This window comes from Dendropsophus ebraccatus, chromosome 10 (assembly GCF_027789765.1).
Source record: "Dendropsophus ebraccatus isolate aDenEbr1 chromosome 10, aDenEbr1.pat, whole genome shotgun sequence".
Lineage (NCBI taxonomy): Eukaryota > Metazoa > Chordata > Amphibia > Anura > Hylidae > Dendropsophus > Dendropsophus ebraccatus.
The window spans coordinates 66,859,518-66,877,080 of NC_091463.1; the positions used below are offsets into that span (position 1 = coordinate 66,859,518).

Here is a 17,563-nt window from a genome sequence, read left to right on the forward strand (position 1 = left end):
TGTCCACTCTGGTCTAGTGAATAATTGTATTCCACTAGCCTAAGCATCATTTCTACAACTCGGCACCATTTCTTTCCTATTCCACCTTGAAATGTATTAATACAGTTTCATCAGTGTCTTACCATTCATTTGTCAATGATGTGTGTCCCTGCAGACTTGATGGCTTATTAAGTTACCATACAGTAAACAAGCGAATTTTGATTCACTTCGGATTCACTTCACTCATCTCTACTAAGAACGTCTAATCCTTACACGGTGCCAAATTAGAGCTGGCTAACTTTAGACCAAATCATAGGGCATTTTGACTCATCAAGACCACACAAACGCTTTTTCCCTAAACTATGCCGCTTTACCCAGGCCACAATATATTGATTTATGTATCCACCAGACCACTGCTTTTATAGCAGAGCACTGGTCGGTAACCTAGACAATAAGGTGTCAACAATTAGAGGGAAAAAGCAGTATACCAGAGGAAGGAGATGAGTTTGCTAAATTAATGTATTTTTTGAGTCCTATAACTATGTCAGTTAAGTTGGGTCAAAAACATGTACCTCAAAGTGATGTATTTCTTGGTGCAAGTAAACCAAAACACAGCAATAGCTGAGCTCAGGGATTGCTGTTTTGTTGGTCTATTTTTCATTGCCCCTGTTAGCCAGAAGCCTACTCCACACTGACAACTACTCCACACTGACGAGGGGCAACTACCCCGAAACGATCATCTGTGGATGGATGCCTGCTTTGGTAAACCCTTGTCATGTCGCAATACTCGCCACAGAGTTAGACCTTAACGTAAAAGGGGCCACTCTGGTATTTCCCTATTTATGTTCCAATACTCGCAACCGAGTGGGACTTAAGGGGCTATTTATCAGGGTGGTTTGGTGATCTCCCCACTGGGAGGCACCCCCTTGGCAATAGGCTTTCCTCCCCTGGAGGGATATCTGGGTATTCCCGTGTTTTGAGACTCGTAACTGAGACTCCACGGACCCTTTTTTTGCAAGTAAACCAAACCTATTATAAAGTGGGGCCACACCTGAGTTTTCAAAAGGTTTGATTGGTCTTGGTCTGAGTGCTCACGCCCAGCTCTGTGTCACGTGACCTAGATGGACTTCCAATGTAAGTCTATGGTCCAGGTCTAGGTGTCAGACACAAAGCTGGGAGGGGAGAATGCTCACGGCTAATTCTGATAAAAGCTTTTGCTATGTCTCTCTGACAAATCAAAAGTGTTTGTTTTTTTTTCTTTTAAATGACAGATACATTTTAATTCTTTTTTTTTCTAATTTTTTTTTTTTAAAAAGTCTAACACATCTGCCAATACTGACTGCACCAATTGATCAAAATGTGGCAATTCTGACTTTAATACATAATAAAAGTGTTTTTTTTTTTCTATTAGATTCCTCATGATTCCAGGCGGATAGTGCAGACAGCGACAGTATGTTGGATCCATGACCAGTGTCCCTTATTACTACTGTAGGAGCAAACTGTACCTTTAAATCTGATGCATAAAGTAGTAAAATGTCTTTACTGATTGTGTAATGTTGGATTTAGAATACTCGATGGATGAGAGTAAGGAAACAGATTACACCATTTTTTGTAGCTGTTTTGTTCCATTTAAGCTGCTCATGGAGTGATAATTACTGTGGATTTTTAGCTGATTCCCTAAGAGCCTCGATGGTGATTAAACCTAGGGAGTCTTCATTAATACGGTAAATGTACCCACAGGGCTTTATTTTTAAATTAATTTAGGGGAACTTGCTAAAGATCCATCAGAAATTATTCTAGAGAATGATAATGTTTTATATAGAGTAATATAACGAATGATATATCACATTATGATGAAAACTGGTTAAACCAAGACACAGGGTGACATCTATGAAGATGTCGCCAGAATCGCCCTTTTCCGTAGTGTACGCCAGCCATATCCCCATCTCTCCTGTTGGGCCTCCTCCTGCACCAGATTTATTATGATTTATGCCCGCTCACAGGCGTAAATCAAACTTTTGTACCAAACTATTTTTTTGTAAACGACTAACAATGATTTGAGAACATGTTGAAAGAACATGCCTTTGATATTCAATATCATGAATAATAAAAAAAAAAAAATAAAATCATTTTCCGCTCTAAAGACTAATTCTAAACTACAGTCATGGTAACTCGCTTGAAATGATGGGAAATATTATGAGATATTATGTCTTATCCACTTAGAGCCATCAGAGGAAAATGTGTTATTATCTACAGGATAATGAAATCGTGTATCGAGAGAGTGGAAAATGATGGCAATGTACTAATACAAAAAGATCAATATAGGCAAAAATAGCAAGATGGGAACAACAGGTGAGAACACTGGATAATCGCAGCTAATGTACAATCCTGAGATTGAGCAAAATGTTCTGTCTAAAAAAAATAAATGAATCACAGTGTGAACAAGCACTGTATTACTGAGGTAATGATTAACCCCTTAATGACAATTTTAATATTTTGAGTTTCTGTTTACTTTTCTTTCCTTCTGTGTTGATCCAGAGGAAGACAGAACATAAGGCAAATAATAGGAGGAAAAATTTATTCCCAACTCTAAATATGGCAATTAGAATAAATCCCTGTATTATCACCCCTTTTCCAGAGAAATAACGCCAATGACCTAACCTTAAATTGGCCTTTAAAATGCTACATATAGATCACTGCTATAGACATGTCCATTCTTCAGTGTGGAAAGACGCGGAGAGAGGAGGCATGCGAGCCTCCCATAGACTGTCATTATGACACGGAGGCTGGCGGGATTCCGCCAGTTTTACTCCGTGTGAAGGGAGCCTAAGGGAAGCATAAACTAGTGACAGAGACAGCTGTTCCTGAGATCATCATTAAAGGGTACCTGTAGTTTAACCCCTTAACGACACATGGCATACATGTGTGCCTTGGCTTCATCAAGGGAGTTCAGAGGGGGTCGCCTGGCGACCCTGCTCTGAACTGCCGCAATCCCGGGTGCTGTGTGCAGCTCGGGACTGCGGCAATTAGCGGGCAGGGTTCTATCATCATGCCTGCTAATTAACCTTTTAAATGCAGCTGTCAAAGTTGACAGCTGCATTTAAAGTCTTCTTTTCCAGGTTCCCAGTGGTCTAGTGAGGGGATCGCCACCCCCCTTTGCGGAGGAGCAATCCCCGCATCTGGGCCGGGCCGGGGCTTGCGCCATAATGGGGCTGATCCCAGCTCTGCATTCTATTGCTCTCGGCTGCAGCAGCCAAGAGCAATAGAAGCCTATCTCATTGATCTATGCAGTATATCTATAGCAATCAATATCACCACACATTTAATTTTTTTCTGGTTTCGCAGCATACTATGCAAAAATTATTGCAAAGTACAATAAGTGGCTCATGTGGGTCTCTAGGTGAAAAAAATGCAAGTGCTATGGACTTTTAAGCACAAAGAGTAAAAAACAAAAGCGCAAAAATGGAAATTGGCTCTGTCCTCAAGGGGTTAAAAGAAAACTTTTGACATGTCAGTATGACACTATGGATTTTGATCATGGGGGTCAGGGTGCTTACACCTCCAGGATTTCTAGAATTCTAATTCTAACGTTAGAAACAAGCAGACACTGAGTGCTGCTACAGCTTCACATTAGGGAACAGTAGGGGTCTCAGCACCCAGCCCCTTACTAATTAAAACTTCTGACATGTCACTATGACATCTCCTGGACCCTCATCAATCAAATGTCTGACATGTCGCCATGACAGGTCCTTATTTTTTTAAGGATACATTTACCCTTTAAGGGGGTTAACCATAACTGGAAAATAAAATGACTGAAACTAAGTTGTAATACCACACACAACCTGAGGACAGGTGTGGAGCTGTGTTTGGAGGAAAACAGCCATGAGTGTGTGTTTTTTCCTGGATAACTTCTTTCATGATATTGAGAGAGAAATAACTTCTTCAGTTATGAATATTGGGGACTATCGGATGTACATCCAGAAGGACCTGCTACCTCTGCCTATATAGTGTGTATTGCCAGACAGAGGTGGAGGGCAGGGTTAATGGAGCTGTACTGGGCCCAGGTGCTGGAATGACTGGAACTTAGTGGCTGGAACCTAGTGACAGATTCCCTTCATAATGTAGACAGCTGTTAGTCTGATACCAAGTGATCTATAGGTGAGTCAGAGAGGCAGGAGATAATAGTACAGTATGTTACATTATTCGTAAAATAATAATCATTTGTGAACTTGGACTAATACAGATTTAGGGTGCGTTCACACCTACAGGATCTGCAGCAGATCCACAGCAGATTTGATGGTGCAGATTTGATGCTGTGTTCAGTTATTTAAATGAAATCTGCTGCTGATCTGCTGCGGATCCGCAGCAGAAAATCAGCTGCGGATCCGGTAAGTGTGAACGTACCCTAATCAATATTTAGGTAACCTAACATCTAGAAGCCAAAAACTGTAATATTGTTCATATGTGTAGTATTGACATTCACCCACCAGAGGGCAGTACAAGTTTCCTATTTAAACAATCCATACAGAGTTTTTGATTCATTGCTTTGCACATTTTCATGTATTAACAACAGACAAAACTTATCCAGCTGTTTAATGTTCTGTGCAAAATGGATGATAATGTGACGTCCTTCTCAGGACAGACGGACATTTCTTGCTTTGTCTTGCTACTTTTTGTACATTTTGTTTTGCATTATTAAAATATTATTGTGACAACTCCAAAAAGCTGACAGGTAACAGGCAATTTGTGTAACCAGGGTATTGTCTTGATTTTATGTTGAAAGAATGCCTAGCTTTTGCCTTTCTGAGGTCATCTCAGTAGGGACCTGGGAATTCCCTTACAGGAGAATCCAATCTCCTTTGTACCCCCTAATTATAACATACTGTACCCCATGAAAACAACAGGTCCTCACACTATGTCACCTAAAAGTTGCACTACTCTCTAGGCCCCTATGCATTTTCCGTGGCCCGGGGTAGCTGTGAGGTGGTTTTACAGCTAGGTGGGCTTGGAGTACACTTGTCACGGTGACCAGGAGGGGTGTTGGAAACCACCCCCGGATGCATGGGCACTCTGCTTGAAACGGGTTGACCCAAGCGAAAGATGTAGGTGTAGTGGTAGCGTTAAAAAAATAGGACAGAGTCCAGTGACTTAACCAGGATAACTTCTCTACTGGGAAGTACTTCAGTGCAATACAGGTTAAAGGCAGTAAACACTTCACAGGTGCAGTTAAGACAGAGAGTAAAGAGTAAGTAGGTAGAATAGGGAAGGCCTTGGGGGACCTTGTCCAGGTAGAGGGGGACCTTGTCCAGATAGGAAGAAGTTAGTGAAGAACACTCGTACTCACGTGTAGACAAGTTGTTGTCGGACTGCCTTCTGCCCAACTAGATCAGCAAATGTTAAGTTGGGTAGTACGAGTCTAAGGCCTTACAACTAGACGTAGGAGACTTTCCAAGGCTTCCCAGAAGAGCCGTGCATGGTCAGCAATATACCTCAGCAGGGTGGTTTTGTCTTGCTAGGGGTCGGTTCCTGGCTGTGGTAACTGTCCTGAAAACTCACAAGTAGGGTCCCCAGCGTGGACAAGGGTTTCCTCAGAGGACGGCTACCCCTTTGGAGGGCTTAGAACTGCATACCTTAGCAATTCTCTCAGTACCAGAAGAACTTGCTTTGTGTTAGTCCCTCCACACCGCTAACTGACAAAAGACCTCCCACCAGGAACTAACCTCCCTTTTATAGGGGTAACTGAACTGTGCTGTGATTGGTGGGTATGCTGGAGATAGGAGAGAGAAGTATAATACATGTAAAAGAGAGGGAAAAACACTTTCACCTGTCATGGGACAAAGCGGAACCTAGTGACACCTAGTGGGGAAACACATAACAACACCTTCATCCCCTTCAAGTGTGATACTTGACAGAGGCACTTTGCCCAGGTGGAACAAAGACTTAGTGGCCACCCGTACTGGGACACTACACACTGTCCTCATGCCATGAGAAATTTACAATTGTAATAAATATTAATACACACTGTGACACCTTCAAATTCCTTATAATACGCACCTTGGCCACTGAAATTTATTCTAATACACTGTTGCTCATGAAACTCGTTATAATGCATATCACACCAACTGAATGAATTTATTTTGTCCCCTAAATACATTTATACATATAATGTACCCCCTGAAATTAATTTAATATACACTGTGCCTTCTTAAATTAATTTTAACATGGTGTGTCCCCTGAGGATTATAGTACCCTCCGTCAATGTAAATTATACTCACCTGTCCCTGTTCCCTCACTGTCATGCACAGATGCTGGTCTGGTCTCTGCTAGTCAGGCCTAGCTGCTAGGCAAGCATGATAATGCAATAGTGCTGTCTGCATCCCACAGGGAGACTAGACTGTGGTGCAGGGAGACAAGAGCTTCTTTATATGCTGACAACTATTCTTTAAATTGTATGCACGTCCTTAGGACTAAGTTACAAGCTCGGGAGAACTGTCTAGATCCCTCCCTTACATATAAGGCTATGTATCTTTCCTGTCACTCCTTATTCTACGAGTAAGTCTACCATAAAGGGGATTACACAGAAATGATATGTTACTGTACCTGCCATGGAAATTCTCCCTTTAGACTGTCTGTCCCTCCAACAATCCTAACTCGTGGATCCACTGTTACAGGCACAATGTTATCTGAACCGTCATCTGATTTGAGATTTTCTGTAGAGTTGTGGTCTACAACAGAAGTGAAGTTAAAGTCTTCGAGACTGAAGATAGAACGGGTGACATCTTTTGGTAAAGCTTCTGGTGCAGTAACCTTTCCACATGGATATTGTACTGTGCAAATAAAACAACAATTTTAAGTGATTGGAGGTGGAGACTGAAGAACCTACCTATCTATTTTGGATCTCACTGATCCACATGTCTTTATCTTTCTTCATTGTTGTCAGCAACAGAATAAGTGGGGGTCACCACTGTTGGTGGATATGGTATTTTTATTGGTCTGTGAACTTGTGGCTAACTATGTATAACATAAAAACTGCCTTACATTTTCTAAAAGTTTGAAGAGTGGGATTGAATCACATCAGAGAGGAGTCATTCCTTACAAGTAGTAAAGACAGATGCAAATATTACACTAAAAGAGTCCAATGTTGTTACCCCTCCCTACAGGGGCGTAGCTAGGATTCATGGGGCCCCATAACAAAAAACTGTAAAGGGCCCCCCTCCCCTATGCCAACATAAAGTACTGCATATATATAGACTCCGTGATGTGGCCAAAAACTAAAATCTCTTGTGACCAGCGGCAGAATCCTGCAGCTACAAAAGTGACTGGCAGAGCAGAGAGAAAATGGCCGCTTGCTCTGTCAGTCCACTGTATTTAACTTTAAGGGCCCATTAGGAGCCCTTATGGTTTAATACATAGGTGCAGGAGCAGACTACCTTCTGCCTAACCCTTATGTACTGCAGTGTGTAAGTGATTCAATAATCTCTTACATACAGCAACACAAAAAAAAAAGAGTTAAAAAGAAAAAAGGAGCTCTCTGCTTCACTGCTCCTGCACTGATAACCCTTAACACAAATTTTTCTACTTGATTGCAGCAGGGAGAACAGAGGTCAGGGGTTATTAGAGCAGTGAAGCAGAGATCTCCCTGTCCTCTGCATATTAACCCTTTTTATGTTGCAGCATGTAAGTGAACACTGGGTCACTTACACACTACAGTACATAAGGGGTTAATCAGGAGATTTGTATCTTCCCTGTGCATCCCCGGGGCTCTCCCACCCCCACCGGCCCCATAGCAACTGCCTACCCTGCCTCTATGGTAGCTACGCCACTGTCTCCTTAAGTATAATTTATAAGAAACAGAAGAAAAAGCGCTCTTATTGCTGTTGCTGAGTCCCTAAGAGCGCCACTATGATGCACAGCTATTTCTCATTTCCGGAGGTGGGACCAGAACTGAATTGTTTGCAAATAGTATGCTCCCAGGTAGTACCTTCCTAATATCTCTGGCCAATCACAGCACATTATACACTCTTCTGTACTTTGCCATGCCATAAAGCTGGGGAAAGTGCACTGGGCTGGACAGGCAACACAGTGCTGGGCTGGGCTAAGGATTTACAGAGTAAAGTAGTAGATCGCATAAGAAGAGGTTACTGATACACTGGGTTTGCAAGGTGCTTTGTGAGCAGGAAAGTAATAAACAAGTCAAAAGTAGACCAGATAAGTGGGAGATTAACCTCTATGTTTTCTGCAGGTTTTCTACAAGAACAGTAACATGCACTTGTTACATGTATGCAAATGAGCCAGCACCTAGAATACTACAATGATGTGTACGGCTAGTTTACTAAACAGCTTGAACCCTTTTCTAATAGTCAGCATCTGCCTTCGCCTACACAATATTTCTGTACAAATGGCATACATAATAATAAAATCTGCCCATTACCTGCCTCCTCACATGACTTGCCATCTTCTCCTAACTTGTAGCCACTTGCACAGGAACAAATAACTTTTTTACTTGCATCTTCCTTGCACATTTGTTGGCATCCCCCATTGTCAATGGTACAAGTGATAGGCAGTGCTGGCAAGAAAGATATATATGAGATATTATAGAAGGATATTGCATTCTATAGTCAGATAGTTTTCAGTTGTATTTATATTCTCTGCATTTAAAAGCATTAGCGATATCTAACTGTTTTAGGACCAGGGCTTCTGCAGTTCCTGATACAGACACTACAGGCAGCAGAGGGGCCCTGTCACTCAACTGCTGCCAGTCAATGAAACCTTAGAAAAAAATTTAAAGTATTTTCTTTAATAAAAGTTAGATTACAAAGTTATATAACTTTTCGAAAGCCTCTCTTTAATGTGTCCATACATATTCATTGGCTAAAAGCTCATTTTTTTTATGAATATTGAATCAAGCCAAATGTTCATGTTTTTTAATGGAGATAGTGGGATAAGCCCCTGCCAGACTGGCAGCAACTTATCTATCTAGAAACAAATGGGTCAAGCAGTTGAAATTTAATATACCTGTTTCTTCTCTTCCCTGACATCATCTGTGCAAGGGAGTCTGAGGGCTTCAATATCTATTAGACAGTCGGCTGTTCCTGGTAAAGTTAGCAGGTTCAAAAACTTCATCTCCGCTCTCACTTGTAAAGTAGCGGTAGACGGAATTATAATGGAGCCTATGGAGCTTTCAGTAGACGCAATTGCCGGAAGTTCCATAGACTTCATTTTAATTCCATTCTTCACTACTGTACAAGTGAGAGGAGATGAAGGGGCAAAGGGTGCACTCTTATTTGCCTCTTCGTTGTAGAGATAGACGAGGGTCTCAGCACCCGGACCCCCACCAATACAATCCTCCAACATGTCGCTATGACATGTCAGAAGTCAGTTTAAATGAAAGGTACCCTTTAGGCTACAAATAAATCCCATTATAAATGAGGTACATTTGTTTGGGGACATAAATCCATCCAGAATGACTAATTGTGTAATGAGAGTAGTCAGGGCATCACCATTGTATAATCCTATTTTCTTAAGTGATTGTGCGGCCTCGGGATGTTGCTTCTCCGACCTGGTTACCTAGTCTGCTGCATTTAGCTGTCTGGGTGTCAGCAACATGAATATAAATGGCTTCGTACATTTTAGGACTATAGAAGCAACAGATATCAAAAATATGCAACCACCCGCAGATTGCTGCTTACTCAGACATGTTAATAACAAGCATCTCATCAAACAGTAATTACCGGACTATGTAAACTCATATAGTGTAACCGCAGCTGTTCAGCCAGAAGTAGATAACCACTACAGATGAAATGATACGAGGTGGTATGAACACTTAATGTATGGGGATAATGAGCAATGCCATCTGGATGCGCCACCTCAATGCGAAGGTAGTTTTAAATATAGAATATAGAATATTGTAATCATTATGAAATTACAGACAAGATATACTTCTAAATACAGTCTGTATTGTGTGAGTTTGGTAAGAACGCGGTCATACAGAATAGATGAACTTCATAGGAACTTGCTAAATATGGAGGGAACAAATAACTAAGTGTATGGGAGTCCTGATTCCGCCCCCCAATGGCAGATGTCAGGAGTAAAGGTGGCAGCGAGTTCGGACACCAGTATATAAGTAGAAGCATCTCCTAAGATACCAACAAATGATGTCAGTGGAGATAGGGTGGAGAGTCTGATAAATTTTCACTGACCAGCTTCTTTGTTCTCTAAGAGATAAACCATCAGAGCTGTCTGGTTTTTGGTCACTCCTCCCCTCCCCATAGAGAATTCAGTCATGCCAAATGTTCATGTGAATGGGGAGGATGGCAAAAATAACTGTTGGCCCACAGTTTATGTTCACCTTAAAGGGGTAGTTCACCAAAAATGTTGTCTTTCAAATCAACTGGTCCCAGCTAGAAATGATCGGACAGCGGAAAATGCTGGGTTTTATTGAACTCGAACCTTGCCGAACCTTCCACATTTGATTCCTGATGCCTTCCCGGTCCGTGGGGAGGGAGGAGACAGCCCAGGGACCGCCTGAACTTCCAAGATTCAGCCTAGGTAATAGGCTGTATACTGGAATTCCAGGCAGGCCCCAGGCTGTCTCCTCCTTCCCCATGGAGCAGGAAGGCATCAGGAATCAAATGAGAAAGGTTCAGCTAGGTTCGAGTTCAAAAGAAACCAGCATTTTCCGCTGTTCGATCACCCCTAGTCCCAGCAAGTGCAAGAGATTTGTAATTTACTTCTATTAAAAAATTTCTAGTCATCCAGTACTTATCAGCTGCTGTATGTCCTGCAGGAAATGGTATTATTTCCTGTATGGAGAGCAGGAGAGGCTTTCTAAAAGCAGTCGTCTGACAGGTGTATATATAGTGAAAGTATACATATTAATATATTTTGAAATATATAAATATATACACTGTATGGCTATGTTCCCACAGCGCAAGAAAACGCCCGTTCCCTGACGCAGCCCAGTCACGGAACGGCCATTCTGTGAAAAGATCATCCTGGCCGGTACTGTAGTGTGCATAGTGTGCACTGACATGGTTTTCTGAGGCTGCTATTCAATGAATAGCGGCCGCAGAAAACTGACATGTCAGTTGTCTGCGGTGCCGCTAGGGATCTCGGTTGGAGCGTATACCATGTGTATACGCTCCGGACGGGATTCGTAGGCAGCAATGTACAACGGCCGTGGTTTTACGAAAATATACGGTGTGAACATAGCCTATCTCTGTATATACACATTATAGCTATATACACACTGGCCAGACTGTTGCTTTTAGAGCAGAGAGGTGGTCGGTAATCTAGAAAACAAGTTGTCCACAATTGAAAGAAAAGAGAGGCCATACCAGAAGAAGAAGGCAAGTTTGTTTAATATACGGAATAATGTATTTGCAAAAATATCTAACTTACCAAGCCCTACAGGTTTATATATGTTAGTTGAGATGGAACTCCATGTTTGGAGTTCAATAAAATGAAAGCACAATGCAATACATTGGTATTGCAGTGAACTGCCAAAGCTATGTAAGAATCATCTGTATAAGAACCTAAGGGGACTAAAAGTCAGAAAAGTCTTTAATTAAAAAAAATAAAATAAAATAAAATTCAAATAAACCTCATACAGCACAGAATCTGCCAATAAAATACAGGAGGAGACGAAAAGTAATAATAGTGGAAGGAAATAATGGGCACTTGAGGAGATTGGCCCCACCCTGTGGGCACTTGCTGCTTGTTTGCATATTTTAAAAGTAAAATTTGCTTGCAGAAGTGCTGGGATCTAAAGGTCTACCTGTGAGTGTGAATCTAAATGATTCCCTTTAATTCTAAATGCAGCATGTAAATGTACAGTTATTTTTCTAGTGGGTTTAGCTTCTTCCTAGTATTCATACTTCTCCATAAAATATGAGATCAAAACGCTCAGAAATGCACCACAATTATTCAATTACATTATCTGCATTATGGTAATGAAAGCATTTGCATTTGCACACAGGTGCTTGATACAAACCCATTTCACAGTTCCTTCCCCTGTATCCTTGTTGACACCAGCATACGTAAGCGCTCACGTCATCTTTGCATACACCTCCATGTAAACAAGGATTTGATATGCACTGATCTCCATCTAGAAAAAAAGTAATAACCAGTTACATTAATGGAAAACCAGATCACAGTTACCACTGCTAGCAGGGGTAGGAATTGTCAGATTGTTAACGCACAAGAAACTGAATGCTGGTCAAATCTGACTTCTATCCGTGGTGCTGTCCCATTTGTAAAGTAACAGGCCACTCAGCCAATCACTGGCCATGGTGCTGTCCCATCTCTGAAGTGACAGGCCACTCAGCCAATTATTGGCCATGGTTCTGTCCCATCTCTGAAGTGACAGGTCACTCAGCCAATCACTGGCCATGGGGCTGTCCCATCTCTGAAGTGACATGTCACTCAGCCAATCACTGGCCGTGGTGCTGTCCCATCTCTGAAGTGACAGGCCACTCAGCCAATCACTGGCCTTGGTGCTGCCCCGTCTCTGCCAGTGATTGGCTGAGCGGCCTATCACTTCAGAGTCAGGACCAGAAGTGAGAGCTGCAGCTGCGGAGACCGGGGAATCCCACAAACAAGGCTGGAGGACACAGAGGGAGCCTGGACAGGTAAGTAATAGCTTTATTATTTTATACACACAATCATCAGCCTTTGGCCGTGCTACCTATTACAAGCAGCAATGCACGGTCAGCAGCCAATGTTTTTTAGACTTGCCAAAAGACAACGATCAGCCGATGACCGGCTCTTCAGCTGATCGTTGTCTTTATTACACAAAGCAATATCGGCCTGAACCGGCCAATTATTGCTTTATGTAATGTAATACGATTGCCACCTCAGGGCTAGGGCTCAAGGAAAACTATGCACCAAGCACTAGACATACAAAGGGAGATTTATCAAACATGGTGTAAAGTGAAACTGGCTCAGTTGCCCCTAGCAACCAATCAGATTCCACCTTTCATTTTCCAAAGAGTCTGAGAGGAATGAAAAGTGGAATCTGATTGGTTGCTAGGGGCAACTGAGTCAGTTTCACTTTACACCATGTTTGATAAATCTCCAGGACAGTGTATATATCCGGCTCAGTAAACAGTATGTGAAGTGCTTCACTCCTAACTGTGGAGAAACGGGAATTCAAAATGTCATGAGGACCTTCCAGACGGATGCTATGATGCTACTCCAAAATCCATGGATGCTACTCCAAAACAATTCACTCACCCCTACTCACCTAAGCATACATCTCCTGTTTTTGGTTCTGCATCTGTCGATCCAGTCACAGTATATGGCAATGAGGGAGTTCTGCATGGCTCTCTCTGTTATGGAGATGATCAGGCTTGATGCACATGGGTCTGCTATGTGCATGAACCATTGAAGGGAATATGTGCCATTGTGGTATAGGCTCAGCAATGTACTCACCTTTAACACACACGGTTCTCTATATGTATTGTACTTTATACAATAACTGTCACTGAACCCATTGATAATTGTAATAAATGCAGACTTTGCCAAATTGCAGTTAATTACATGATCAAAACTCCTATTTCTGCCCTGATATCTCAATCAAATGGTCTTTATCTCTCGCAATTCAATTATTCTAGAGGCCGCTTTGCATGTAAAGTACTTATTTCGAGAATTCGTGTTTCTATCACAATGATTTATTGCATAGAGCGTGTTCTTTTTGTGAACAAAGCAATAACTCTCTGACCTCTTATGATATGAGATTTTTGTATTAGTTTCTCAGTTGGAAGCATACTGTATGTGTGTCTGCACGGCCTGTATAAGCTAAGACAGTAGGCAAATCCTCTGTGTATGCAAAAACCTATCCGTGATGAATTAAATGATTATGCAGTGTTTGGGGTGAGCTAGATGAAATTATTCTTCTCTCAATAATAAAAAGTGCTATTTGTCTACATAATCCTGTGCTGTAAATGGGGATGGACGACGCAGCCACTCATTCAGCTTTTGGACCAACCCCATGAATAGAGCGACACATTACATTCATGAAATACGCTGGTAAATATAGTTACAGAGAAGGCCTATGAACTGAGACCGTCACTGAAGGGCATAACAAATGGGGTGTCATGCTTGACATTGTGCCCAAAGAGCAGGTTTTATGGTGACATTTTGTTTTCCACAGGCAATGGTAACAATTTTCACAGAAACAGCACCACTTCTGTCCTTAGTTTGAATGTGGTTTCTGCATCTCAATTCCTTTAAAGTGAATGGAGCTCAAAGAGGTTGGTTGTCCAGGAAAAATTCACTTTTTCCCATCCATAGGATACGGGAAAAGTAGTAGGTTGGGGGGGTGGTGGTGGGTCAGACCTCGTTAGGCCCCTGCCAATCTCCGTATTGGGCCCCGTCGGCTCTGTTGTGAATAGAGCTTTGGATACAGCATGCGACCATTGGCTCTATTCATTCCTATGGAGCCGACGGAAAGAGACAAGAACAGTGCTCTTCTGGCATACTCGGCTCTTCCCTTGGAAGAACCAAACTAATAGGAACTAATAGAGCCAATGGGGCCCACTACGGAGATCGCGGGGTGTACAGAGGTGGGACCACCTGCGACCTCCTACTTTTCCCCTATCCTGTGGATAGGGGAAAAGTGAATTTCTCCTGGACAACCTCTTTAATTGTAATACCACACACTACCTGGGGACAGGGGTGGTGCTGTTTTTGCAAGGCAATTGCTTGTCTTTTTCTAATCCTGGATAACCCCTTTTCAGCGCCACTTCTTCGTTGCATAATCTATTGAGGGGAGACAATAGCTCAAAGCTCAGAAACATTTGGAAACCCTAATAGAGAATGTATGCAGAGCTATGAAGAAAAAACTCAAGATATCACTTCAAGATATATAACTTACTAATATAGTGTTATTATTAATAGTACAGGCTTTAGCATACTTTTGCATGATTCATTCATGCCAGAAAGTTTAAAATAGAAGAACTACATGATATGTAGAAATACTGTAATTGTCTTTGTAGCCAACATATTATCCTCTGATGTAACAGGAGGCTTGGCCGGATCTTGCCCTTAGCTCTAGTCCTGTCACCATCTCTACCCAGCCCCTCCAGCCTATATCACCATCTCCCTGTTATATAAACATATACCTATGTATCTTTATGCTAATCTGGTGTGTGGTCTATAGTGTAGTGGTCTGTAATCATTTTAGAATGTAATAAACAAGGTCATATATACAGTTTGTAATTTAAATGTTTTAGGTTGGAATTGTATCCTTTATATAGTAGGTGGGGCATATAGTCCAAAAATGGGCCTGGCCTGCTTAGCCTTCTGCATTGTATACTCCTTTATACAATCTCCTTGATGTCATTTCCCAAAAGTTGGTAAATATAGTATAAGTGCTGTAGGTCATTTGTGTAGATATGTCAGACACCTTATCCTCCCTTTCCATTAGTTTTCATGGTTTCCATGGTTTTAAGTACACAAGACGTTAATAGATAGTATGCAATAATTTACTTTTCTACGATAGGTCGGCCATCAGTATGCAACTGTATTGTTCACCTCGCTGGGGGTGTTTCAGAACCTTTATCTCTTTATAGCAGCTGGGCTCTTTCTGCATATATACATTTTTATTACAATGTCTTGTGCATGGAAATAATTGAAACAAATAAGCCAGTATTAATGTGAGTGCAAAATATAAGACTTTATGTTCCATATATTACACAAAAGAAACTGTAAATGTGAACAGAAATATATCTCACCAATGTACTGCTTCCAAAATTCCATCTGGGGAGAAGAAAAAAAAATATTTCAATAAGTGAGGTGTATAATCAGAAAATAACATATTATTGGTTATTATATTTCTATTGGCCTGGGGAATATATAACAACACTGTTGTTTGGTTGGAGACCCAGATAAGCCCAGTATACAGTATACACAAATAGGGTTTTGTATGCATCTTGTATGTCGCTCCCTGGTCTTGTACATTGGCCTACAGTACTATGATACTTGGCAAATAATTCCTAAAAAAATATATATTCTTAGATTAGTTTAGAAAGCTCAATGGCAGATTCTGAAGTAGTAAAGCATTCAAATAAATGTAGTGTGAATTGTAAAACCAGGTTTTCAAAATGAAATCACTATTAGGGTACCTTCACACGTACCGGATCGCAGCGGATTCCCTTTACGGTCATTTTCTATGGATTTACAAACTCGCAGGGACGTCAGGGAGTCGGGAGCCTGAGAAGCAAGTAGGAGCGCGGCAAGGTGATCTATTAGCCAGGCAGCGCAGGGTTAAGTGGAAAGGGGCTTTACATACAGCAGAATGAAAAATCTGCTGCGAGTATGTAAACCCATAGAAAATGACAGGATTGTTGGTTTCAGAATGGATTATTCTTGAGTAAATCTTTGCCTGATAGGTGTCAGTTACAGAAGACGTGTTACAGCCTGGCTCACAGAACAGACGGAGATCACATGTCCTCTGTCTCAGAAGGAAGGGGGAGGACAGAGGATTGAAGTGGGTCAGCATGTGATGCAAACAAATGGCCCATTTCATGAAATAGAAGCCTATTACATACGTTCAGATTATCGGTGGAGATTGAACAGGGTTAACATGGGTACACCTTATCATACCTATTATATTTCACTTTATTTGCATCTTGTATTCACACAGCTCCTTCCTAATACTGGGTTCCTATTATTAAGGTCACTGCCTAAAGGCCCTATTCCACCAACAGATCTGACGACAGATTATCTGCCAAAGATTTGAAGCCAAACCCAGGAGTGGATTTGAAAAGAGGAGAGATCTCAGGCTTTCCTTTATGACCTGTTCTCTGTTTATAGTCTGTTCCTGGGTTTGGCTTCAAATCTTTGGCAGATAATCTGTCGTCAGATCTGTTGGTGGAATAGGGCCTTAACACTAACAGTGTTCCAGGGTGTTTCATGGGTTCCAGTGGGAAGGAGGAAGAGGAGTCAGCATAGGCCCAGGCCCAGCCAGACATTAATGAAGTGAAGGCATAGCTCCTTGGTCTTGCCAAATGAAAGAGCCATAGGGAAACATTGAAGTATTAGCAGGAAGAGGTTAGTGCAGAAGTGACCACATGTATAACCTGAGAGACCTGCTACAAATGCTCAGATAGTCGTAGTCCCAACCAAGCCAGTAGATTTGATGATGAAAATCCTTGGCTCTTATAGGTCTTTCTGTCTGCAGTCTTCAGACCTGTCTAAGGGTCCTATTACACAGAGCAATAATTGGCTGAATCTAAAATTATCGGCTGCTTATCACACATTGCTATGTGTAATAGCGATGTGCGGCTGACGGCTGCCCAAACAGTTAATACTTCACCACTCCCGGTCTTCTCCTGTGCTCTGTATGAGTCCCGGCACCATGTACTGGGGCTTTAAAGCGGCCTGTCTGAGCTGACAGGCTGCTCAGCCAATCACTGACCAGGACCGCCTGTCAGCTGAGACAGGCCGCTCTGAAGCTGCAGCCCGTGGTGGACACATACTTGGCTGCAGGACAGGTTAAGTTTCAACTGTTTGGGCAAGGGCACTAGCGATGTCCATGCAGCCCTTGGTAAACGATTTTCGGGCCATGTAATAGGTGTATCTA

The 17,563-nt window shown here is 41.9% G+C and overlaps 1 protein-coding gene across 1 annotated transcript in view; it reads right to left on the reverse strand.

Annotated features, from left to right (window-relative positions):
* Positions 1–17,563, reverse strand: part of F9 (coagulation factor IX) — a 45,060-nt gene that overhangs the window by 14,520 nt on the left and 12,977 nt on the right. Inside the window, exons 3-6 of the mRNA XM_069943093.1 lie at positions 15,714–15,738; positions 11,972–12,085; positions 8,411–8,545; positions 6,580–6,806 (exon numbers count right to left, since the gene is read on the reverse strand). Of these exons, the coding sequence (XP_069799194.1) occupies positions 6,580–6,806; positions 8,411–8,545; positions 11,972–12,085; positions 15,714–15,738 (501 nt within the window). The remainder of the gene's footprint in view (positions 1–6,579; positions 6,807–8,410; positions 8,546–11,971; positions 12,086–15,713; positions 15,739–17,563) is intronic.